General features: G+C 41.2%; 1 protein-coding gene across 3 annotated transcripts in view; it reads left to right on the forward strand.

Moving 5' to 3' along the window:
- Window positions 1-27,261, forward strand: part of KCNH1 (potassium voltage-gated channel subfamily H member 1) — a 468,663-nt gene that overhangs the window by 37,249 nt on the left and 404,153 nt on the right. For all 3 annotated transcript variants that reach the window (XR_008501421.2, XM_054480226.2, XM_054480237.2), the window contains exons 4-5: window positions 12,614-12,742; window positions 20,336-20,454. Coding sequence is in view for 2 of the 3 variants with exons in the window: in XM_054480226.2 (XP_054336201.1) it covers window positions 12,614-12,742; window positions 20,336-20,454 (248 nt within the window). In the remaining variant the exon portion in view is untranslated. The remainder of the gene's footprint in view (window positions 1-12,613; window positions 12,743-20,335; window positions 20,455-27,261) is intronic.

Consider the following 27,261-nt stretch of genomic DNA (forward strand, 5'->3'; position numbering starts at 1 on the left):
GCACTTGTAGACTTCTTAACAAGGGAGGGAGAAGATGGGACAGAAATTCTGTCCAGTTCATCTTTGTATCTGTCTTCCACAGCACTTAGCACAAGTAACACAGTGGGTGCCTAATTAAGCGTTTCTAAATAAAAGTTTGTCCCCAGTATTAACAACAATGCATTGTTAATTTGTATTTGTTTTTGGCTACAATTACTTCCACAAAGTATGTTAATGAGGTTTTAGGTCAGTAGCCATACAGAAGTATAAAACTTGCTCTTCCCTTAGGAGGTTTCCTGTTGGAGATTAGCTGTATTAGAAGTATGGAAAGTAGGGCATATGGGCCTAGTAAGGCTGCATGGGTGTTAATAGTGGTTTGTTTCTGTTTTTCAAAAACACTAGTTTTGTAAGAAGTCCTGTTCTTTATACGTAGGATTGACTGGTAGGAAATTGATTCAATTGAACAATTCCGGGGTGGTCCTTATGGCACATGAGGATAACTGTTTAATTTGGTGGCATTCAGATTTGAGTGATATGTTTTGCTCTGGACAGTAAAGGGCATGTGTTGTTTTTATCTGGGAGGGGCTGGGATTTTTTTTCAGGTCTGGGGTATTGGAGTAGTTGACTGAGATTACTGTTTGCTTGGTGGTCTGTGCCGATACTGGTCTGAGAGATTAGCACTGGCCATCCACAAGCCCAAGAGGGTTGTTACCAAAGCTTTCACACTGGAGTTGTTGCCTTGCTCCAGTTCACTCCCTCTGCCAGCAGATCTAGTTCCCGCTCCACTGTTAGCTAGGAGAGGAACGAAGGGAAAGACTGTGAAGGGCTGTATGCCAGTCTTTCCATTATGGGGGAACACAACTCAAAGCAACAGCTCGTACCAGAAGCATACCAACCGTGGCTTTCTCATGGGAAAGATATGGTCTGCACACGTGTCATAAGCTAATGGAATAAGTTAAAAGTTTTCCACGTTGGCAGCACTAATGATTCACTTGCCATTGGTTTCAGTGAGCGTATGCCCTAGAGTGAGTTTGAGATGTGAGAGGGCAATCTGCCTTTTCCTAGCTGTCTCTGGGGCTGAAGATCCTGTATTATGAGTATCTTACTATGCTGAAAGTGATTGATTCTGATATTTGAAGATCTGTACTTTAGGTAGACATGAACTACCCAGGTAAACCAACTAGATCAAATGATGGGCTACCAAAGAATCAGCATTTCTTCCCTCCCTGAAGGTTGTGGTAGGCTTATTGAGATCCAAAGTGGCATATCAACCTGGGCATCAGTTTCTACTTTATGGGTGATATTAAAGCATTTTCAAGAGTAATTACGGTCATATACAATTTTTACTCTAGCTTTTACCTTTAGAAAATAAGCTTTGTGTAAGGCATGACTGTATTTTAAAGCGTGGATCTCTAAGCTCTGTGAAATAGGCACAGCTGAAAGTTAATTCCTCATCCGAGGTCATGTAGCACCAGGACTAGTTTCAGTGTTTGCTCCATGGCCATTCTCAGTTTTATTGTGGGTGCAAGGCAGGGCTACCACATGAAGTCGTGCAGGCTATACCCTGCTTAGAGGGAAGTGGAAACCAGTTTGTGATTTGCTTGCTGAGTCCTCCATGGACCATGGTCTGGAATTGCATCTGTGCTGAGTAAGGAGTTTCTCTTTCTAATTCACACAAAGATGACTAGTGGGCCAACAGGGGCTCTGGACAAGGCTAAACTTGTACATAGAACATGAGCCATGAAACTAAGGAAATGATGCAGATAATGTTGTTTTCTTCCTAGGACCTGCTCACTACCTCCAAATCCCACCCTCTCTTGAGGAATTAAGAAACTTGAACTTATTTGTTAAGCCTGGAAATTATACAGTTGCACTGGATTGTGTGTGTGTGTGTGTGTGTGTGTATGTTTTTTTTTTTTTTTTTTCCAATAGCTTTTTACTGACCCACTACCCTATGGCAAACAATAGGCTTGCTGCTAGGGATGCAAGTATGAAGAGATGGACACAGTGTCTGCTCTTACAGCATCTGTAGGGGAACGGGCAACATCCATGGAACAGAGCCATAAGTGCTTTGATGGTGACACCACATATGTGGCTCATGACTCCAACCTAGGTGGTCAGGGAAGGAAATCTTCCTAACAGGCATAGGCGCCATGCAGAAACTGGAAGGACAGAGGGGAGTTAGACAAAGATCAGGGCCAAGAGTATCCCAGGCTGAATGCATGTGAAAAGGGCTGCAGCGGAGAGAGAGCATTGAGGGTTCAAGAGACACAAACCAATGCCTCTTAAACTTTGACATGCATAAGAACTCACCAGTGAATGGAAATGTGTATTTCTATGCAGAGGGTCTAGCAAAGGATCTGAGGTTCTGCTTCCAGGTGATGCCGATGCTGCTAGTCCACAGATCACACTCAGAGTAGCAAGGACAGAAAGCAGCTGTAGTGAAGACTGACTTCCATGCCAACAGGGTGCGTCTCTTTCTGAGCTCTACCCCTTGCACCCAGCCCAGTGCCTGACACATAGAAAGTGCTCCACCCAAACTCATGGAGTAAATAAATATATAAATACATGAGGGGCCGGGTGCAGTGGCTCATGCCTGTAATCCCGGCACTTTGGGAGGCCGAGGTGGGTGGATCATTTGACATCAGGAGTTTGAGACCAGCCTGGCCAACATGGTGAAACCCCCATCTACTAAAAATACAAAAATTAGCTGGGTGTGGTGGCAGGTGCCTGTAATCCCAGCTACTCGGGAGGGTGAGGCAGGAGAATTGTCGAACTCCAGAGGCAGAGTTTGCAACGAGCTGAGATTGTGCCACTGCTCTTCAGCCTGGGTGACAGAGAGAGACTCACTCTGTCTCCCAAAATATGTGTGTGTGTGTGTGTGTGTGTGTGTGTGTGTATAAATACATGAGAAGTAATATGAGGTTGGAGAGACTAGGAAGGGCCAGTCACACAGCCAAGTTAAATAGTTTTAGAATCTGTCTTAAAAGCGGCAGTGGTGGAGAAGGCGGTGGAGGTGAGGGGTGTTGAGGGATTTTAAGCAGGGTAAGTATGTCATCAGATTTCATTTTAGAAAGATGGCTCTAAGCCCAGGGGTGGTGGCTCATGCCTGTAATCCCAGCTACTTGGAGGCTGAGGGAGGAGGATCGTTTGAGCCCAGGAGTTTGAATCTGACCTGGGAAACATAGCAAAATCCTTCTAAAAAAGAAATGAAAAGAAATATGGCTCCAGCTAGAGCGTGGAGATGGAATAGAGCTTAGTGAGCAGGAGGTAGAGGGGCTGTTAGGAATCCCTCTGACAACAAAATGATAGTGGCCTGGTCAGGGGAAGAGGCATTCAAACTGACAGGTGTCCAGGGGGCTATGGAGGAGATGGAGCGCAGGGCCTTTGTCAGTGGTGTCCAGTGATGGGCTCCTCCCTTAGTTTGGGAGCCCCAAGCAGAGCCCAGGAAGTAGGAAGCCCTGCGTTCCAGTCAGGAACTCATCGTTTAACCTGAAGTAAAACTTGCTAGTGTCCGGCTGGGAGCTGACATTGAGGAGTGAGGAGGTGAATGTTTGCTGAGTGATTTTGAAAGGAACCTGATATTTACCAAGAAACAGGAGAGAAACAACATGTTGTGATGCAAAGTGAGGGCGTCAGAGCCAGGGCATGAGCAGGAGGAGAGGAGTCCACTGGGAACGGAAATGGGGCGGAGGGGAGGAAAGAGGATTCATGTTTCTTTTCACATCTGTGGAGGTAGAGTTTGCTTCTACTTTCAAACTTCGCTGTTCAATAGAGTAAAACATTCAGCATTTTAAAGCAATATAGAGTTCTATGAGGGAAAAGTTCTTGTTGAGATTTTAAAAAGTGAAATATCACTATCTTGAAGCATATTTTTTATCTGATTTTTAAATTAATGCATTTTTACCATGATGAATGCATGCAAAAAATATAAAGAAAAAAAAACACCCAACAGACTCAGAGAAGTACTATTATACTATTAACTTTTTGGTGTGTTTGCTTTTTGTTTTTGTCTGTGTACATTTTACATAATGGAGATTTCGACTTGTATACAATTTAAAAATCATATGTTTATTTAGTCTTTATCACAAAAATATCCCCATTATTAAAATTCCTCATAAATATAATTTAGAAGGAATTTTATTAATGTTTCCTCTATTATTAGATATTTATGAGGCTCAATTTTCATTATTAAAAACAATGCTGAGGTAAAAATTGTTATACAAATATATTTTGTTGACATTATGAAATATTTCCTAGAAGTTGAGAATTGCTGTGTCAAGGAATGTGAACTAAGGTTTCTGAGACATTTTGCCAAATAGCTTTCCAGAAGAACTGAACCCATTTCCAAGTCCTCATACAGAATGTGAGTGTCTGACTCATTATGCCTCACCAGCATTGAATAGTATAACTTTTAAATTGTCAAATTGCCCACAATTGTTTTTGTTTAACAAGCTTTTTAATGCTAGTGAGATTGAAGTGTTTTTTTCCTATTTATTATCCATTTAAAATTACCCTTTTAAATGTTAATTGTTCAGATTCTTTGCCTATATATCCTATTTAATTATAGGGATTTTCCCACTCATTTTTACAAGCTTTTAATATATTGTTATAGTTCTTTTTTTCCCAGTCTGATTCTCTAGGGTTTGCAAGGACAACTTTGTAGAAAGGATCTTCTATTGATAAGCATTAATATTTGTCCTATCTTTTGGGGAGTTGAGAGTAATTAGCAAAAGGCTTCATGGTGTGGTTTGGAATGAGTGTTTGGGATATCATTACATATGTTGAAGGATGGATTATTTGAAAGATTTCTATCTATTGGCCATTTGGAAAACCTGGCATTTCTGGAGTGCTGTATATTTCGTATTGTTACTTGCCTAATGTTTAGTATGCTGTATGATTTTCTTTTCTTTCTTTTTTTTTCGAGACTGGGTCTGGCTATGTCGCCCAAGCTGGAGTGCAGTGGCGCGATCTCAGCTCACTGCAACCTCTGCATCCGAGGCTCCAGCCATCCTCCCATCTCAGCCACCCAGGTACCTGGGACCATAGGCACACACCGTCATGCTCAGCTAATTTTTTTTTGTATTTTTGTAGAGTCGGGGTTTCACCATGTTGGCCAGGCTGGTCTTCACCTCCTTAGCTCAAGCCATCCACCCGTCTCTACCTCCCAGGTGGAGATTACAGGCATGAGCCACCAAGCCTGGCCTGATTTTCTTACATCAACGACAGTTGTCATTAATGAAGTCATTCAGTAAATATTCATGTGTTCACTCCTGTGCTACTCAATTAATTTTTCAATTTTTCAAACAAGAAAATCAAGAAGTATTAACCCTGAATAAAAGCAGTCAGTACATCCTCTGGACCACACTCCCCAGCGTGTGACTCCACAATTTGTGGTGTGGCTGGCGGCCTGGAATCTGGGAGCTCTGGATTAGTTTCCCAGTCAGAGAAGCCCAGGGAAAGGTATCTGACAGCATTTCTGCTGAGCTAGCAAGGAGAAGCTGCTGGCCAAGTACATATTGATTACCTACTGTAGGCTCAGCACTATGCCAGACCTGGTGGGTCACAGAGATGTAGATGTAAGAAACTGACTCTGCCTTTGAGGAGGTTACAGTCTAGTTGTAGAGCCAAATCTAACAGGCAAAGCAATCATATTTTGCTTATTTGCTGAATGGGTTATCTTTTATTTATTCAGTGATAGGAGCTGCTTATATGTAATGAATATTGATCGTAAACCATAGACATATTGAAAAACATTTTTCTCTATTTAAACATTTTTTCTTTTAACTTTTTAAACTTTTTTTTTAAAAACCATTTAGAAGTGAACAAGTTTTATGTCACTGTTTTCCTTTATGGTTCTGAGTTTTATATAATGCTTAGGAAGTTCTTCTCCTTACCTAAATAATAAAAATACGCTTCCTTTTTTCCTTTTCGTATCTTTATAGTTGTGTTAAAATATTTAGAATATTAAACCATTTGGAATTTATTTTTATATATTATGTGAAGCAATAATCTAACTTATTTTCCACATTGCTTATTCAGCTGTCCCATTACTATTTATTAAATAATCCAATTTTTCCTTTCTGATTTGAAATGCCCTTTTGTTTATATGCTAAGGTCTCACACATATGTGAGTTTGTTTCTGTCTTCTTCTCTAGGAACCCTCTAGTAATTTATTAGCTATGTGAGTTTGATTAGGATACTTGTCCACTTGGGTTCCCCACATTTGAAATGGGAATAATAGTAGCTATTCCACATTATAGAGTCATTGTGAGAAGTAAACCACAATGTTTCAGGGCCTGACCCCATTGTAAGTACTCAATGAATGATATTATTTTTATTGTTTTTCTTTTGAGGCCTGTGCCAGTGACTCTTAATTACTGTAGTAGGCAGTCCCTGTTATTATTGTTCTTTCTAATAATTTCAAAGATTTATTGGCCATGCTTACACCTTAATTTTTCTGTTTGAATTGAATTTTAATTCATCGGAGTCAGAGAAAAACAAATACAAAAACAGCTGAGACTGATTGAAATTGTATTAGATATATATATTAGAGGGAGAGGTTTGACATCTTATAAAATGGAATCTTATCTACAAACAATTTAACTCTCTCCATTTATTTAGGTCTTGTTTTATGCTCATCAATGCAATTTTAATTATGTTGAGGCTTAAGTATTGATTTTTCTAGTTTTGCGCTTGTTATGTTTGAGACTGGCCCTCTTTCCTCAAAACAGGCCGAGGCAGTTTCAGAGTTTTCTTAAACACTTTGAAATACTTCCTGTTTTTAAGTCATTCAAACAACCATGTGAAATGAGGTTGGGCATTTCCGTCTTACAGGTGAGAAATTTAAAAGGAAGGAAGAAAGGAAAGTGATAATTTTGGGGCCAGGCGCGGTGGCTCACACCTGTAATCACAGCACTTTGGGAGGCCGAGGCGGGCAGATCACCTGAGGTCAGGAGTTCAAGACTAGCTTGGCCAACATGGCAAAACCCCATCTCTACTAAAAATATAAAAATTAGCCGGGTGCAGTGGTGGGCAGCTGTAATCCCAGGTACTCAGGAGGCTGAGGCAGGAGAATCGCTTGAGCCTGGGAGGCAGAAGTTGCAGTGAGCCGAGATTGCACCACTGCACCCCAGCCTAGGCAATAGAGTGAGACTCCATCTTGAAAGAAAGAAAGAAAAGAAAGAAAGAAAGCAAGAAGAAAGAAAGAGAGAGAGAGAAAGACAGACAGAAAGAAAGAAAGCAGGCAGGCAGGCAGGGAGGGAGGGAGGGAGGGAAGGAAGGAAGGAAGGAGAGAGTTTTAAACACCTATGTATCAGACATGTGGGTATTTTTACTTTATTTTAAGTAACTCTGTTATCCCCATTTTACAAATGAAGAGGCTGATGGTGAGAGAAGTTAAACTGATGCGGCCAAGGCTCCGAATAACTGAAGATAAAGGGCTCAAACTCAGGGCTTGGGACTAAGTGTCAGATGTTCTAATGGCCAGTGGCCATTACATCCCTCTGGTGCTGTCTCATCCTCTCTGTACTTGTCATTCATCTCCATAAAGTTGACCCCAGACCAATTGTTCTATTTCCTGGGGCAGGCTACCATCCTCAAGTCTAGTTTCTGGACCTATTAGAGGTCAACCCTTCCCAAAAGCCAATCACAGTGGCTTGGTCTGTTCCATTGCTGTCGAATATGGTCTGGACACCCAGATGCCTGATTACAGAGAGTACTTGGGAGGAAGCCCAGGGTAGAAAGAAGATTGATGGAGGCCAAAAATTCTCTCGTACATCTGAGCCTTGCTGTTTTGTTATCTGGCTGCAAAGGCTGAGGAACCTCAAAGCCAGGTTAGGTTGTCAGGTTCATTACTACATGACCTAAGGAAGCTACATAAGGGATGAAAATCAGAGTGATCTAAAAAGGCTGACCTGGAACTGGCCTCCCATTGGATATTCTCATCCTGGAAAGAGCCTCCCTCCCAGCAGCAGCAGCCTCTGCCATCAGTAGGGTTATCAAGTGCTATGTTGTTCCTGGGTGTGTACATAGATCTTTCTTTAATAAAGGATTTAACATTGACCCTTTGTCCTTTTCGCAGTAGGACATCAAATGCTTACTTTTCTGTTTTTCCATGGTAGGCACTTGGGTAAGGAGGCAGAAATTTAACTTCTTCCTGATTTTCTGTGTATGTATATGAATATTTGCATTTATTGCCTCTCTAGCATCTTGATGGAATGGATCCTGCTGCAGAATTTGCGTTCTAGGAGAGACCCCTGTAGGCTACTTGCCCCAAGTTCTGTCTGTAGGAAAGTCAATGTCTGAATGGAGCCAAAGTATTCCTGAATATCCTTGGAGGGTAGAAGGGAAACTGGCTTGCATGGGGCTTCAGGTTCCAGATGGTTCACGTTCACTTGAAGCAACTGTTTCATATATTGAATCTTTAAGTTATATTTCATTAAATAAAAATCCTTTGCTCTTAAGTGGAAAAGGTTGAAATACTGGTCTGTATCACCTAGGAGGGACTTACTTATGTTCTCTTCTGAAAGAATTCCAGAAATGAAAATTTAAGCCCATTCTACTCGCTTTCTTAGACTGTTTGGGTAGTGATAGTTTGGGACTGAAAACACTGGTTGTAGGATTTATTTTTTTAAATTTAGCATTCCTAGAGCATCTAACCCACCAAGGCTGTTGTGCAACTCCATGACAGCACTCCCCGGAGTGGGGCGATGCAATGGCTTCACATGACCGTGTGCATAAGACTACATTGAATGCCAGGAAGTAGGGGTGCCCGGTGGTAAGACAGATAAAGTAGATCAGGTCTTTTGCCCTTGGAGTGTATTATGATCTATTTAAAGAAACAGTCATTAGCTGTTAAACTTTGAGGCAGCCAGTACATAACACTTAACTTCCCTGTCCATGATCAGAACCAATTGAGAGAGATAAAGGAATCAGGCCAATATAGCAGGGGTCCCCAGCTCCCAGGCCACAGACTGCTACCAGTCCATGGCCTGTTAGGAACTAGGCCACATAGCAGGAGGTGAGCGGCAGCTGAGTGAGCTTTACCACCTGAGCTCCACCTTCTGTCAGATCAGGAGTGGCATTAGATTCTCTTAGAAGCGCGAACCCTATTGTGAACTGTATATGTGAGGTTGCCTGCTCCTTATGAGAATCTAATGCCTGATGATCTGAGGTGGAGCAGTTTAATCCTGAAATCATCCCCCCACCCTAGTCCATGGAAAAATTGTCTTCCATGAAACCTGTCCCTGGTGCCAAAAAGGCTGGGGACTGCTGCAATAGAGAATAAGATGTTACTTTTATGACTAATAAAGCTGATCCTGGGGGATGTAGTTTATACCTGTGGGCAAGTGAGTTTCTAAAAGTGAACCCTAGAATCAGACAGAGTTACCTGCAAGTCACAGGTAGTACTGGAGAACTGCAGGCTTCTCATCCTACCAGCCATCCTTCCTGCCTTTTGCAGGAGCAAAGTAGAGAAGGGGCCAAGCTACACATATCCAGCTCTTGTCTCCCAGATTACCAACCAACCTAGGAAAAAGGTCCAGAATGTTACATTGAAAGATGTTCTTCCACAGAGAAGCACCAGATCAGGAAAAAGGAGGTCCTTTCCCTCAAAAAGCCCCCATATTTAGCTCAAGATGAACTCCAAGGCAGTATGTCCTGATTGTATGAATTTTTGTTACAAGATATATATTTAGATACTGCAAAGGAATGGTCAGAATAGTATGTGTTTAATCAGGGAACGTGGCCAGGTGCAGTGGCTCACGCCTGTAATCCCAGCACTTTGGGAGGCTGAGGCAGAAGAATCACCTGAGGTCAGGTGTTCGAGACCAGCCTGGCCAACATAGTGAAACACCATCTCTACCAAAAATACAAAAATTAGCCAGGTGTGGTGGCATGTACCTGTAGTCCCAGCTACCCAGGAGACTGAGGCAGGGGAATCGCTTGAATCCAGGACATGGAGATTGCAGTGAGCCAAGATTGTGCAGCCTGGGTGACGGAGAGACACACTTTAAACAAATGGACCTGTTAAGAGGGGAGAGTTCATTCATGATAAGCTTGAACTGTGGACAAATGAAAAAGGCCACCCAGTATGACTAATAAAATGGTTTTCATGATCTTGGAGATGTGGCTTAGTGTCATCCACCCCTGTAATCATAAATGAAACATGAAGAATGAGCAAGTTCCCAGGCATCGGGCCCAGCTGGTGCAGTGCAGTGATGGGCCGCAGGGCTGCAGCTGGGAGGGGAGGGTTCTGGAGATTCTAGGAGTAGACATCATGAGTGGGTTCCTGTCATCTGATTTATTACTAATTGGTCAAATTAGTAATACATTTGTCAAATTAGTAATAAATCAGATGACAGGAACCCACTCACGATGTACTCCAGCCTGGGCAACAGAGACACAGTTTAAATAAATTCACCTGTTAAGTGGGGAGTAATTAGCAGTATTTTCTGGTTTATCATCTGAAAAAATGCTTAAATTTTTTTACAGCAAAAAAAAAAGATGGTTTTTTTGATTTGTGTGTTTTTGCCTTAACAGATAGGGTACAATTGAGAGCTGTGAGTATATAAGCTTAATTGCTGTGACACTTTGAGTTTTCTGTTGCTTAATTGAAAATGGTTTTAAATCCTGCAGATTCTGAGGAAAAGACTGGGAGGAATAGTAATACATACTTCCAAAAACAGTGAACAATTCAAAGGTCATATTCTTGACTTTGAAATGCTATTTGTGATTTTTATATGGTAGAATTTTCTTTCAAAACACTTCTTAAGGTGACATTATAATCTGCTGGTATTTGCAGAACACGTAGAAACTGGCAGCTGAAAATTATGCAAAGAGAATGGAAAGAAGGTTAAAATTTACTGTAGAGGAAGACATAGATAATCAAGATTTAAGGAGAACACATTTCCATTGGATCTACTTGCTGCCTGTTTGTACATTTCAGGGTTATTACTACTGACATGTGAATAGGTGGTATAGCCAAATCTGTAAAGTAGCTGTTGTCAAGCTAGATTGGCTAACTAAGCCTAATGTTAATCAGAGATGTCTGTCTGTCCCTGGTGTATAGTACAGAGTTCGATGTGATTGTGGACAGAGAAAGCCAGGTGACCTCTTGAGGATCTATTTTCATCTCCAAGATTCAGTGAGTTGTCTGCTCTCTATCTCACAAAATAATATATGTCAAATGCTGAGCACAGTGCCGGCTACATAGGAAACTATTACTTAGCATGGGGAAATAGCTACCTTATTTTGATTTGCAAATGGTTATAAAATAGTATGCTAAGTATTTTTCCAGTTATGCAAAATTCAACAAATAGTTATTCAGTTCTTCTAGATGCTATTGTAGGAACTGGAATATAAGAACTAGGAAGAAAAGAACATAGGATTGCTTTGTGTCTCTTTTAATTTTGTATCATAGAATAAATTGGTGCTTCTTGCTGTGATAGCTTCTCTATGGCTAGAAAATGTTTATTTATTTTCCTTAATTATTTTTGGGAAGCCAGCGAGTGACTGTGCAGATATTTGACTGTTGATACCTGAGTGGGTACTCTCTCTGAGAAGCCAGTCAGAATAGCCCTGACTACCTCCTTCTGTGGATGAAGACAGTGCTTAGGAAGAACTCGTTTATCCTCCACTCTAGCTCAGGAACAAGGATTGATATTGAAACACATTCATTGAGCTTCCTATGGCACTAATGTGATTGAAGCCCAAACCTGCTTGGAATTCTCCTTTTCTGGAGAGCTTTGTATGAGGGAATCATTGTGGTGTTCCTTTCCTTCTTCAATGCCTTGTCATTTACCATTGTATTGGATCTTTTAGATTTTTATCTTAAGGAGAGGGATGTAGAAATATAGTTTCTGGGCCGGACGCAGTGGCTCATGCCTGTAATCCCAGCACTGTGGGAGGCCAAGGTGGCAGATCACTGGAGGTTGAGAATTCGAGAGCACCTTGGCTGCCTCTACTAAAAATACAAAAATTACCCGGGCGTGGTGGTGGGTGCCTGTAATCCCAGCTACCTCGGGAGGCTGAGGCAAGAGAATCACTTGAACCCAGGAGGCAGAGGTTGCAGTGAGCCGAGATTGCACCATTGTACTCCAGCCTGGGAGTCTAAAAAAAAAAAGAAATATAGTTTCTGGCCCATGTGTGATTGGTCATGTGAGTCAAATTGGTGGATTCCTAAACTGGATTTTGACCCGTGGGTCCTTTAGCAATGGATGAGGTTTGAAATTTGAGTTGGCATGGTCTGCTGGCCATGGTTGGCAGGGCCTATCTTGGCCCCTACTCTTTACTGTCCATTATGTGGTCTAAGGTAAGTCTTTAGGTCTTTGTACTAAGTTTCTTCCATAAGATCAGGTAGGGGTTTCAACCTATTTCCTAACCATTTTACAAGTTAAGAGATTTGCACTTAGAAAGTTAGCCGAACAGGAGAAACCCCTCACTGAATAGTCACTGTGAAAGCTTTTATTCCAGCAAGAAAAAAAATTTATGGTGTGATAACCCAGCATTTGAAGGAATAAGACCATTTAAAAAATGAATTAATATTTGTACCTATTCATTCCCAAGTCTTTGCTTCCATAGCCCCTCAAATGAGAATGCAAATTACTGACCAACCTTTTGATATTCCTTTCAGGGACACCTGTGTGGTTCTTTGTGAAAATTGCTCCAATTCGAAACGAACAGGATAAAGTGGTTTTATTTCTTTGCACTTTCAGTGACATAACAGCTTTCAAACAGCCAATTGAGGATGATTCATGTAAAGGTTAGTAATTCTGACTTGTACAAATACATTTATGCCTTTTTTGTCTTTATTGTGGCTCTCGTTACAGAGCATTTAAGGTTGTCAAGGCAATCACTTTACAAACCTCAAGATTCTAACTTTAATTTGTATAGAGCAAAGCACTGTGTCATTCTGGAGTATATGGGGGTAGGAGAAGGAGAGAAAAAACACTTTGTTTAGGAAAGCATTTGAATCAATTTCATACCTTTAATAATTAACCCTTTCTGATATTAGTTAGGCAGAAGAAGACAGTTTGGCAACTAGTATCATCAGAATCTTTTCAAGTTTTCACATAACAAATGTCAGTCATACCAATAGGGTGGTCTATGGCTACATTCATCTGCTTTATATATAAACTTTCTTAGATTGGACTGAATTCTAGCACTTCAAGATTGTTAAAGCAGACTTTAGCACATCTTTGCATCTGTGGTTGATTAAGTCTGTGACTGGTTAATTCATTTGGAACATAACATTAATGAAGCCAGGGTCCTAAGTAACATTTCTATATGGGTCATTTAAACAGTTGTGTGATCACAGATTTTAGCACTCGCCTCAGCCATATCATATGCATGTATTATTTGCATAACATGGGAGACCCAGGAAAGGAGATGGCTCAGGATTTCTGGAACAACTGTACCCCTGAAGAGGTCCAGCTCATCAGGATATAAAAAAGATGGCATGTTAGTCCCAGAGGTTTGGGATTAGGGGGTGACATAGCACCTCTTTCACATCCCTCGTTCATAGTTCACACTCAAGATAACCAAGAGGCTAGGAGCTTTTTCATGTTGCAGTGCTACCTGGCTCTGTGGTTGATTTTTCAGCTCTGCTGGAGACCTCTGCTCCTTGTGGTTTTCTGAGATGTAGCAAAGAGATGAGAGTGGAGTCCAGGGGAGAGTTAAACTGAGACATATTATTTTTGATGTGACAAAATTTTTGTTGTTAAATGAGCATTATAGGAGGAAATAAAAAGCATTATGTGGATGCTCTCTCGAGGGCTGTGTCCTCTGAGGGTATTTAAAATCCTGGCACATTTAGACACTCACATTTATGGAGTTCAGAGCACAGTACTGTTAATACCAGCGCATCCTATTTTTTAAAACTGTCTGATAGCTCAATAAATCAATTTCAGCCTGCCTTTTGGTTTTAAGACTGCAGGAGATGCAAAGTCTGTCAACCAGTGTTTCAGCCACCTGAAGTCTCCCTTTTCTTACAGATTCATGATTGCCCAATTTCTAGTTTCTAATTTGAAGATTTCTCAGTGCAGTAGCTATTTCATGGCAGTAGGTCACTCATGATTAAGTACCATCTTGTTACCATATAGAAAGGCCAGTTGCTTTTTTAACCTGATAAACTCATAAGTAATATTTGGAAGGCAATTGAATATTTTGACACCTATTTTTGCAATTTTTCTTATAAAAACTTAAGTTATGTGATTTGATTGAATCAAAATGTTTTGTTTTTATTACTACTGGAACATTTGCAGGTGATGTGCTGGTATTATTTAGTAGGAAAAGCATACCTAACAGAATGCTCCGTACCTGGCATGTAGGTGCCCGCATTTGATGCTCATGAAACCTGAAGAGGGATAAATCAGAGTGATGTAGTGAAACTTAGGTTTATTTTCCAGGAATAAAATGCTCCACTTCATTTAACCTGCCTCAATGATGCATTTCTTTGCTGGAAGAGTTTTGGTACACACACATACATACTTACAGACACACACACATTTACTCTGTTTCTTCTTAGCTGAGGGGACCAGATATTAATTGTTTTTGTCAGTGAAATAAATAGGAGTAACTTGTGGCTTGATTCATAAAAATTTGACACATACACACACACGTTAGTCCTTGATGTAGGAATCCTGCTAGTAGACCACGCTTAATGTCTTCTGAAAGACATGGCTTTATAAGTCTATCCATTTCAAGTGCCATGGCAGATATGTTCAGACCTTCCCACTTGCCATGTCATCATGCCCCTGGCCCACTGTGGTTTGGTGGTCTGCTTAGGACAAGTCAAACTTTATATTAGTGTGTTTATGATGGAAGCACATGATAATTCTCTAGGCCTTGTTATTTTAAGTCTATAAACTGCAGTTTTGGCTGCAGGGATCAAATCTAGATCCTAGAAAGTATGCTGCCATGTGGTTGGATTGTTCTCCTGGCTTGGCATTTCTTCTTGGATGTACTCTCAGCAGCTTGTTTCCAGGAGACCAGCTGGGTTTTCAGTACAGCACCTCAGTCATCATTAAGGGTCTTAAGAGTCTTGCTGACTTAGGCTTGTTTAGAATTCACTTTGGAGATGGAATGGAAATGTGGATAATCTAAAATCTCAGAAAATTCCCAGATAATTGCTTTTTGGCATTGTCCCATGGGATGTTTTCCCACCACCATATTAGCCTTTTAAATCAGTTGTGTTCAAATTGTCTTTAAAATTACTTTGTTTTCTCAGGTCATGTAGTACCTAATTTGGGGACTTGGGGCTGGGGTGGGTGCATCCTGATAGTGATGCAAGAAGCCAGTTTGTGCCCCCAGTTTTCCCACAAATCACCCACAAAGGGTCCAACACATGGGATAATTGACAGTGGCCTATTTCAGGATCTGACACAAAGTAACTCCTCTTCTACCCAGAGCCTCAGGCACAGGGGATGGGTCCTGCAAATGTTTCCAGAGCCCCCTCTGTCATTTGGTGTACCAGTTCTCGCCATCCTTTTTATGAGCTAGGTAGGCCTCTGACTTCCTCATCTTCACTTTGCTCTCTGTCTTTTGACAGTAATTCTCTTACACTCTGACAAATAGTGCCCATGGATGGCATGGAGAAGGGAATGAAAATCAAGTTAGGTTTGCTGTTTGCTAACAGCTCTGGGGTGTGTGTGTGTGTGTGTGTGTGTGTGTGTGTGCACACTTAAAGGCTGAATGAGAGAGTAGGTAGGAATTCCTGCCTAAAATGAGAATCTGTGATGCTCCAGTGATTTCATTTGTTCCTTCTCTTGCTTTTTCTTTTGTTATAGATAATTGGGAGTAGGCTGTGGGATATGTTTCTGTTGTGTTCTGTCTTCTGAGCCAGCAGGGTTGGGCAAATGAGTATAGAAGTAGAGTGTAAAGCTCAGAATTTTCTCTTTACCTTGCTCACCAAAGGATGAGTCAATCCTCTTGTTTTCTCTATTATCCCACCAACTAATCTCATATTAAAGGAGCAAATTCATTTTCAAAGATTCACATGTTTACTTCTAAATTCAGAGTTAAACTTGAGCCAAATGCAGACAACAAAAGGAATGCAAAACTTCGGAGTAGGTTTCTAAGAGCCAGAGATGTAGAATATTGAAGGATGAAGGCTCTGGCAAACTGTTGTAACTGTTGACCCTTCTGCATGTATCTTCATGTTGGACATGGGAGAAATAGTAATAGACACAAGTCGCAGGCCCCACCCCCTTCAATGTTAATATTTTATGTCCGTATCCTTAGGTTGATGGGAAAGTGATGATTTAATGACTGCTACTTGAGGAAGCCATTCTAGATTTTTGGTTCTTTATACATTGGTAAGGAAAAGATTGTGGGAGGAGACTTGAGGACGCTTAGGCAGTGGTCCACACTGACTCTCCATGCTGTACCCTGTGTCCACTATTCTTTGCTGGATGTTTGGATTATGCTATCAGCTCCTCTGAATTTCTGACCCTGTATCTCAGGACAAGGCTGGCCTCTGTCTTTTTTGGTACCCCTGGACTTATTCTCAGAGGAGTTGGAATTCTAACTCATCCCAGCACCATCTCTTCTGGCCTGAAAAAGAAATATTCAGGCTCATTGGTGGCTCAGCTAAGTTGACACCCACCAGGCATTGTGGGGTCAAGACAGGGGAAAAGCCATTTCTCCATTCCTGAGAATGGAGAAAAGACCCAGTAAATACCTTTTAGCTGATTGCTAGATTGTGTACTGTTTTCCCCTCCTTTGTCCTTTTTCTCTCTATACTCTTCCTTTTCTGCTCCTGCTCACTTCCCCTCTCATTTTCCTGATCATGGTATGGTTTCAATTTTCTCATGGCATCCACAGCCCTGTTATGCCTAACTTGCTGGTGACATTTGTGATAGAACTGGAAGAATCCTGGGCCAGGGGTTTCTTCATTTGAGCTCAATTCAGTGCTGAACTTCCAAGTGGGATATAATTGGAGGAGTGGGTACAGAAAAATGCCTGGCAAAAGAGAGGCACAGAAATATCCCCTGAAACTGAAGAGAGTTTGTGAAATGGGCCGCCTATCCTTTGGGACTTTATGTCTATTGGAAACCCAGACAGAAGTAGGTTGATGAGAGAAAAAAATATTTGTTCTTTATTTGTCCAATACACCTATTGTATTCACCTGTTGGGTGCCTGGCCTCATGCTAGGTGCTGGACACAAGGAAACACCTGCGATAGAGCCTCTGAGTCTATTTGGGAGAAGGGATAGACAGGTAAGCAAATAAAACAGTAAAGCACAGTCAATGATCTAATATATGCCTGCCTAAACCAAGTGGGGGTTCAATACACAGAGCAGGTAAGTCTGCTGGGGTAGGCCAGTATCCTTCCTTGAAGGATGATGATGAATCACGCGGAAAATGACTGTCTGATTTCCCCTGAGCAAGACCATTTTGAGCTAAGTTCAGTTTGGGTTGTCCCCTCCCATTTGGCCTTTTGTACAATAGGAGTTTCACTTTCTCCAGAAGTGATTCTTCTGATGGGTCTGCTATAAGAGACATTGTTGGTCCAAATTGTATGTATTATCTTTCACCAAACTGGTTTGCTCTTCCTATGTTTTTAATCTCATTGAATAGCTGTCACCCCAGTTGTCACCCAAACCAGAAACTCAGGAGCCTCCTAGGTTGCTTCTTCTTTTCCTGTGTAGCTATTTTTTTCAGAGTTCTGACTCTGTAGCTGCCCTCAAGTCTCCCCTTGACCCCTGGCCCAGGCCACAGCATTGGTCCAGGCCCACATGGTCTCTTACCTGTTGTCCTGACGTATCCTTTATCTGTCAGTCTTTTCTTTTTTTTTTTTTTCCAGCCCACTATCCACTTTGTTGTTTTGTTCATTTTAAATGCAGATTGGCATGTGTATCTCCCTCCTCACCAAATTTAAAGTACTTCAGTGGCTCTCGGTGGGTTTCAGGATGAAGTTCAAATTTCTTAACTCACCTTCTAGGTTTTTACTGTCCAGATTCTTCTTGGTTTGGCCCCTACCAACCTCTTTAGCATCATCTCAGGACACACCTGGCATCCCCCTCCCACTTATAAGCCATGACCCTTTATCCAGCCATTCAGAATGTCTTGTTCTTCACGGGCATATTACCCTGTTTTATAATTTTCTGCCTTTGTAGGTGCTGTTCCTTCTGTGTGGGATATCTTTCTTTCCTTAAGTCTATCTAATTCTTACTCATTGTTCAAAACTTTGCTCTAGTGCCATCTCCTCCAGGAAACCTGCTTTGACTCCCCAGCCTGGATTAGGTATGTCTTCTTTTGACAGTCTTGGCCGTAGCATTCTGTACTCATCCCTGTCATAGAACTTAGCTCACTATGTCATGGTTTCTTAATTGTCAGTTTTCCCTGCTAGAGTGTGTGCTCTCTGAGGCCAGAATCTGTGTCTTATTCATGTTAGTATCTCTAGTATCTAGTACCATGCCTGGTACATAGTAGTTACGTTTATAGAATTAACACATGAGTGAATGAATCTATTTTTTCATCTGGTGAGTCATGATTGACATTATAAAGTATCTACAGAGCAGGAAGGAAAATATGGGTTTGGGAACTTGGGAGAAAACTTCCTTCCTTCCTTTCTGCCCATGCTGGGTAGAAGTGTAATGGAAATTTCACACTGTTCATCCATTTCCTTTTCAACACCCACTCACCTTCCCATGCCCTTGCTCAGCCAGCTGAGAGCTCACTGTTTTAAGAGCCCACTCTTGCAAAGTGAATCAGGGCTAGGCCAGAGAATGAGGGGCTATCCTGAGTCTAGGGAAATGCCCAGAGGTCCAGGGATATTCCTTTTTATTCTTTTATGTTATATCAGGTGATGAACCAAGGGGTTTGGGACACCTGCCCTGCCAGCTCCCTCTCATCACTGTTCTCACAGTATATAGATCACACTGGTGGTGGTGGTAAGGTGGGTGCAGAGCCTTTGCTGATGTTTACATATACAACTGACTAAAAAATAAACTCTCTGCTCTTCTCGAAAAGCTTTTTGGAATCCAGTTTCAGCTTTATTTTAAGCTGAAGTAGAGCCTGCCTCTGAAAGTGACTTTTAAAAAATCTTAGTTCATAGTTCCCATAGCACATTCATTGACATTCGGGGAGATGTCAAAGACCCCTACAGGGTCCATGCTGTCCCCTCCTGTTAACATTAATGGGAACCTTCCCCTCCACAGTCAAACCACTATGTGTATCTTTTCAAGCCAACCCCAGCAGTTCCACATTTCTGCTTCATGGCATCAGGGTGGATGAAAGCACTACTGGCTTTTTATTAAAGCCTGGCACTTCTGGAATGAGATAAAAAAGAGCTGATTTGCTCAGTTTATGATTCTCACAGGTTGTGTAGAAAAATAAAATATGGACATTCTTCTGTTTAACTCCATTGTCCTCTGGATTCTATAAGTCTATCTTGGAAAGTTGCTCCAGGGTAAAATTTGGCAGATGAGATTTCTACTGGAAGGTGCTGAATGCTTCTAAACTCTAAAGGATATAAAAAAATAAAATCACCTAGTCCTGCTTTTGCTGTAATGTAAAAATAGTTGCATGCTCTGTTTATTTGCAGTATACCCCGCGTCTGGGTTTTTGGAGCTCCTAAAACCCAAGCCTGGTCTTGAGAATACTGACAGGACTTCAAGGGTCTCATGGGGCAACTGCCATGGTCATAACCTTGGTACAGATGGGTTATTGAGTGTTGAAATGGACAATTGTCTTTGGGGGCCTTTAAAAGGTGTCAAGATCACTCAGACATCTTCGATTCTCAGTAAAGACCTGTCACCAACCATCTTTCTCCCATCCTAAAGCAGACTGACATCTATCAGTTCTTTTCCCCCACCTACCCAGGGGTTGAAATCATTTCTTATTCCCCTGGCCTTGGAGAAGGTAATGCATAGAATGGCCATTTGACTAGCTTGTCCACTTAAAATGCAGAACCAGCTGTTTCTGCAAGAACAGATAGCCTGGGGACTGGGAGCAGCCAGAGCCAAGTTACCAAGTCAGAGAAACATATAAATTACCCCATATTATCTTCTGAAGAAGCCTTGGGCCAGAGTGGAGAGATGTTCTAGACTCTTTCTTATTGTCCAGGCACTCTGTGTCTTAGTCTCCCTATTTGTAAAATGGTACTAAAACCTGCTCTACCAACTTCACAAACTATGAATAGGATGAAGTGAAAGTGCAGGGGAAAAGCAAATTGCGACACACAAGGTGCTTTTCTGAGCAGTGAGTCTTGCTTGCAGGGATGCAGAGTGACTCATGGGAGCTTAGGAGGGAATTGGGGGTGTCTGTTTCTGACAGTGTAACTTGTAATGTGAATGTCTGTGCACCTTTGGGATGTGGTTGACCCTGTCTTTTCACTCTTCCACTTGCTTCAGGCTGGGGGAAGTTTGCTCGGCTGACAAGAGCACTGACAAGCAGCAGGGGTGTCCTGCAGCAGCTGGCTCCAAGCGTGCAAAAAGGCGAGAATGTCCACAAGCACTCCCGCCTGGCAGAGGTAAGGGCAAGGGGTTAGCTCATCTTGAGCCTCACTTTTAGGGGGTGCATGGGCTGCGGCAATGGCACAAAACTAGTGTGCTAATCATGGAGAGGATCTTCAGGACCCCCAGACGCCTGTCTTGGCTGGGCTTACACACCACAGTGTATGATACTGGGTAAGTGACCTAACTCCTTTGAGCTTTATAGTTTCCCATGTGCAAAAGCAGGCTGGAAAAGCTCTGTTTCAGCTTGCTTGAGATGAAAAGTGTCAAATCACTTTTTTGAGGAGCTAGAAGTGCTTCATGTACATGAAGGAGTTTTTAAACAATTTTGTTATTAGAGCAATTCATACTGTTACAGGCAAAGAAGATACAGGAAGTGAAAAGAAGAAAATAAAAAGTACCTGTAATCACAACAACCACATGGCATTTTACATTTTTTTGGTGTGTGCATTTAACTTGTTTCTCTGTAGATATCCTATTTCCTAAATGCTAAGAAATTCATTTTTTCAAATGTTAACGTTTATGAAATTGAGATACATCTAGGAATAGTGTATACATTAAATGTGATTATGTTGCCTTTTCTTCACTTTATATAATCATGAACAGTTTTACATATTAATAAATATACTTAAAATTATTATTATTTTGATAATCTTTGTAGTTAGGAAAATTTGGCATTCTTCTTTCTGCTGGGGCAAGTAAGAGGCTAGGAAGCCTTGACAAGTTATCTTATTAGGCTTCATGCACCCAACTTGTCATTATCTGCCTTTGATGGTGCCTGGTCTTTATTTTAATTTTATTTTTTATTTTTTTAATTTTTTAACTTCTTTTTATTATACTTTAAGTTCTAGGGTACATGTGCACAATGTGCAGGCTTATTACATAGGTATACATGTGCTATGTTGGTTTGCTGCATCCATTAACTCGTCATTTACGTTAGGTATTTCTCCTAATGCTATCCCTTCCCCTGTCCCCCATCCCATGACAGGCCCCGGGGTGTGATGTTCCCCGCCCTGTGTCCAAGTGTTCTCATTGTTCAGTTCCCAACTATGAGTGAGAACATGCAGTGTTTGGTTTTCTGTCCTTGTGATAGTTTGCTCAGAATGATGGTTTCCAGCTGCATCCATGTCCCTGCAAAGGACATGAACTCATCCTTTTTTATGGCTGCATAGCATTCCATGGTGTATATGTGCCACATTTTCTTAATCCAGTCTATCATTGATGGACATTTGGGTCAGTTCCAAGTCTTTGCTATTGTGAATAGTGCCGTACTAAACATACGTATGCATGTATCTTTATAGTAGCATGATTTATAATCCTTTGGGTATATACCCAGTAATGGGATGGCTGGGTCAAATGGTATTTCTAGTTCTAGATCCTTGAGGAATCACCATACTGTCTTCCACAATGGTTGAACTAGTTTACAGTCCCACCAACAGTGTAGAAGTGTTCCTATTTCTCCACATCCTCTCCAGCATCTGTTGTTTCCTGACTTTTTAATGATCTCCATTCTAACTGGTGTGAGATGGTATCTCATTGTGGTTTTGATGTGCATTTCTCTAATGACCAGTGATGATGAGCATTTTTTCATGTGTCTGTTGGCTGCATAAACATCTTCTTTTGAGAAGTGTCTGTTCATATCCTTTGCCCACTTTTTGATGGGGTTGTTTGTTTTTTTCTTGTAAATTTGTTTAAGTTCTTTGTAGATTCTGGATATAAGCCCTTTGTCAGATGGGTAGTTTGCAAAAATTTTCTCCCATTCTGTAGGTTGCATGTTCACTCTGATGGTAGTTTCTTCTGCTGTGCAGAAGCTCTTTAGTTTAATTAGATCTCATTTGCCTATTTTGGCTTTTGTTGCCATTGCTTTTGGTGTTTTAGACATGAAGTCCTTGCCCATGCCTATGTCCTGAATGGTATTGGCTAGGTTTTCTTCTAGGGTTTTTATGGTTTTAGTTCTCACATTTAAGTCCTTAATCCACCTTGAATTAATTTTTGTATAAGGTGTAAGGAAGGGGTTCAGTTTCAGCTTTCTACATATGGCTAGCCAGTTTTCCCAGCACCATTTATTAAATAGAGAATCCTTTTCCCATTTCTTGTTTTTGTCAGGTTTGTCAAAGATCAGATGGTTGTAGATGTGTGGTGTTATTTCTAAGGCCTCTGTTCTGTTCCATTAGTCTATATATCTGTTTTGGTACCAGTACTATGCTGTTTTGGTTACTGTAGCCTTGTAGTATAGTGGGATGTCAGGTAGCATGATGCCTCCAGCTTTGTTCTTTTTGCTTAGGATTGTCTTGGCAATATGGGCTCTTTTTGGTTCCACATGAACTTTAAAGTAGTTTTTTCCAATTCTGTGAAGAAAGTCTTTGGTAGCTTGATGGGGATGGCATTGAATCTATAAATTACTTTGGGCAGTATGGCCATTTTCACGATATTGATTTTTCCTATCCATGAGGATGGAATGTTCTTCCATTTGTTTGTGTCCTCTTTTATTTCGTTAAGCAGTGGTTTGTAGTTCTCCTTGAAGGGGTCCTTCACATCCCTTGTAAGTTGTATTCCTAGGTATTTTATTCTCTTTGTAGCAATTGTGAATGGGAGTTCACTCATGATTTGGGTCTCTGTTTGTCTGTTAGTGGTGTATAGGAATGCTTGTGGTTTTTGCACATTGATTTTGAATCCTGAGACTTTGCTGAAGTTGCTTATCAGCTTAAGGAGATTTTGGGCTGAGATGATGGGGTTTTCTAAATATACAGTCATGTCATCTGCAAAGAGGGACAGTTTGACTTCCTCTTTTCCTAATTAAATACCTTTTATTTCTTTCTCTTGCCTGATTGCCCTGGCCAGAACTTCCAACACTATGTTGAATAGGAGTGGTGAGAGAGGGCATCCCTGTGTTGTGCCAGTTTTCAAAGGGAATGCTTCCAGTTTTTGCCCATTCAGTATGATATTGGCTGTGGGTTTTTCATAAATAGCTCTTATTATTTTGAGATACATTCCATCAGTACCTAGTTTATTGAGAGTTTTTAGCATGAAGGGCTGTTGAATTTTGTTGAAGGCCTTTTCTGCATCTATGGAGATAATTATGTGGTTTTTGTCATTGGTTCTGTTTATATGATGGATTATGTTTATTGATTTGCATATGTTGAGCCAGCCTTGCATCCCAGGGATGAAGCCAACTTGATCGTGCTGGATGAACTTTTTGATGTGCTGCTGGATTCGGCTTGCCAGTATTTTATTGAGGATTTTCACATCAATGTTCGTCAGGGATATTGGTCTAAAATTCTCTTTTTTTGTTGTGTCTCTGCCAGGCTTTGGTATCAGGATGGTGCTGGCCTCATAAAATGAGTTAGGGAGGATTCCCTGTTTTTCTATCGATTGGAATAGTTTCAGAAGGAATGGTACCAGCTCCTCTTTGTAGCTCTGGTAGAATTTGGCTGTGAATCCATCTGGTCCTGGACTTTTTTTGGTTGGTAGGCTATTAATTATTGCCTCAATTTCAGAGCCTGTTATTCGTCTATTCAGAGATTCAACTTCTTCCTGGTTTAGTCTTGGGAGGGTGTATGTGTCCAGGAATTTATCCATTTCTTCTAGATTTTCTAGTTTATTTGCATAGAGGTGTTTATAGTATTCTCTAATGGCAGTTTGTATTTCTGTGGGATCGGTGGTGATATCCCCTTTATCATTTTTTATTGTGTCTATTTGATTCTTCTCTCTTTCCTTCTTTATTAGTCTTGCTAGTGGTCTATCAATTTTGTTGATCTTTTCAAAAAACCAGCTCCCAGATTCATTGATTTTTCGAAGGTTTTTTTTTGTGTCTCTATCTCCTTCAATTTTGCTCTCATCTTAGTTATTTCTTTCCTTCTTTCTTTCTTTTTTTTTTTTTTTTTGAGACGGAGTCTCACTCTGTTATGGAGGCTGGAGTGCAGTGGTGCGATCTCGGCTCACTGCAATCTCTGCCTCCCGGGTTCATGCCATTCTACTGCCTCAGCCTCCTGAGTAGCTGGGACTACAGGTGCCTGCCACCATGCCTGTCTATGATCTTAGTTATTTCTTGCCTTCTGCTAGCTTTTGAATTTGTTTGGTCTTGCTTCTTTAGTTCTTTTAATTGTGATGTTAGGGTGTCAATTTTAGATCTTTCCTGCTTCCTCTTGTGGGCATTTAGTGCTATAAATTTCCCTCTACACACTGTTTTAAATGTGTCCCAGAGATTCTGGTACGTTGTGTCTTTGTTCTCATTGGTTTCAAAGAACATCTTCATTCTACCTTCATTTTGTTATGTACCCAGTAGTCATTCAGGAACAGGTTGTTCAGTTTCCATGTAGTTGTGTGGTTTTTAGTGAGTTTCTTAATCCTGAGTTCTAATTTGATTGCACTGTGGTCTAAGAGACAGATTGTTGTGATTTCTGTTCTTTTACATTTGCTGAGGAGTGCTTTGTTTCCAACTATGTGGTCAATTTTCGAATAAATGTGATGTGGTGCTTATATTCTGTTGATTTGGAGTGGAGAAGAATGTATATTCTGTTGATTTGGGGTGGAGAGTTCTGTAGATGTTTATTGGTGCAGAGCTGAGTTCAAGTCCTGAATATCCTTGTTAACCTTCTGTCTTGTTGATCTGTCTAATATTGACAGTGGGTTATTAACCTCTCCCATGATTACTGGGTTGGAGTCTAAGTCTCTTTTATGAATCTGGGTGCTCCTGTATTGGGTGCATACATATTTAGAATAGTTAGCTCTTCTTATTGAATTGATCCCTTTACCATTATGTAATGGCCTTCTTTGTTTCTTTTGATCTTTGTTGGTTTAAAGTCTGTTTTATCAGAGACTAGGATTGCAAACCCTGCTTTTTTTTTTTGCTTTCCATTTGCTTGGTAGATCTTCCTGCATCCCTTTATTTTGAGCCTATGTGTGTCTCTGCACATGAGATGGGTCTCCTGAATATAGCACACTGATGAGTCTTGACTCTTTATCCAATTTGCCAGTCTGTGTCTTTTAATTGGGGCATTTAGCCCATTTACATTTAAAGTTAATATTGTTATATGTGAATTTGATCCTGTCATTTTGATGTTAGCTGGTTATTTTGTCTGTTAGTTGATGCAGTTTCTTCCTAGCATTGATAGTCTTTACAATTTGGTATGTTTTTGCAGTGGCTGGTAGCTGTTGTTCCTTTCCATGTTTAGTGCTTCCTTCAGGAGCTCTTTTAGGGCAGGCCTGGTGGTGACAAGATCTCTCAGGGTTTGCTTGTCTGTAAAGTATTTTATTTCTCCTTCGCTTATGAAGCTTAGTTTGGCTGGATATGAACTTCTGGGTTGCAAATTCTTTTCTTTAAGAATGTTGAATATTGGTCCCCACTCTCTTCTGGCTTGTAGAGTTTCTGACGAGAGATCAGCTGTTAGTCTGATGGGCTTCCCTTTGTGGGTAACTCGACTTTCTCTCTGGCTGCCCTTAACATTTTTTCCTTCATTTCAACCTTGGTGAATCTGATAATCATGTATCTTGGGGTTGCTCTTCCGAGGAGTATCTTTGTGGCATTCTCTGTATTTCCTGAATTTGAATGTTGGCCTGCCTCACTAGATTGGAGAAATTCTCCTGGATAATATCCTGCAGGGTGTTTTCCAACTTGGTTCCATTTTCCCTGTCACTTTTAGGTACACCAATCAAATGTAGATTTGGTCTTTTCACATAGTCCCATATTTCTTGGAGGCTTTGTTCGTCTCTTTTTACTCTTTTTTCTCTTAACTCCTCCTCTCACTTTATTTTATTAATTTGATCTTCAATCACTGATACCCTTTCTTCCACTTGATCGAATCAGCTATTGAAGCTTGTGCATGTGTCACATAGTTCTTGTGCCATGGTTTTCAGCTCCATCAGGTCATTTAAGGTCTACTCTACACTGTTTATTCTAGGTAGCCATTCGTCTAATCTTTTTTCAAGGTTTTAGCTTCCTTGCGATGGGTTCGAACATCCTCCTTTAGCTCGGAGAAGTTTGTTATTACCAACCTTCTGAAGCCTACTTCTGTCAGCTCATCAAAGTCATTCTCCATCCAGCTTTGTTCCATTGCTGGCGATGAGCTGTGATCCTTTGGAGGAAAAGAGGCGCTCGGGTTTTTGGAATTTTCAGCTTTCCTGCTCTGGTTTCTCCTCATCTTTGTGCTTTTATCTACCTTTGGTCTTGGTGTTGGTGGTCTACAGATGGGGTTTTGGTGTGGATGTCCTTTTTGTTGATGTTGATCCTATTCCTTTCTGTTTGTTAGTTTTCCTTCTAACAGTCAGGTCCCTCAGCTGCAGGTCTGTTGGAGTTTGCTGGAGGTCCACTCCAGATCTTGTTTGCCTGGGTATCACCAGTGGAGGCTCCAGAACAGTAAATATTGCAGAAAAGCAAATATTGCTGCCTGATCCTTCCTTTGGAGGCTTCATCTCCAAGGGGCATCTGCCTGTATGAGGTGTCAGTCGGACCCTACTGGGAGGTGTCTGCAAGTTAGGCTACATGGAGATCAAGGACCCACTTGAGGAGGCAGTCTGTCTGTTCTCAGAGCTCAAACACTGTGCTGGGAGAACCACTGCTCTCTTCAGAGCTGTCAGACAGGGACGTTTAAGTCTGCAGAAGTTGTCTGCTGCCTTTTGTTCAGCTATGCCCTGCCCGCAGAGGTGGAGACTACAGAGGCAATAGGCCTTGCTGAACTGCGGCGGACTCTGCCCAGTTCAAGCTTCCCCAGCTGCTTTGTTTACTTACTCAAGCCTCAGTAATGGCAGACGTCCCTCCAACTGCCAGGCCTTGCAGGTCGATCTCAGACTGCTGTGCTAGCAGTAAGCAAGGCTCCATGGGCTTG

Source organism: Pongo pygmaeus, chromosome 1 (genome assembly GCF_028885625.2).
Source record: "Pongo pygmaeus isolate AG05252 chromosome 1, NHGRI_mPonPyg2-v2.0_pri, whole genome shotgun sequence".
Classification (NCBI taxonomy): domain Eukaryota; kingdom Metazoa; phylum Chordata; class Mammalia; order Primates; family Hominidae; genus Pongo; species Pongo pygmaeus.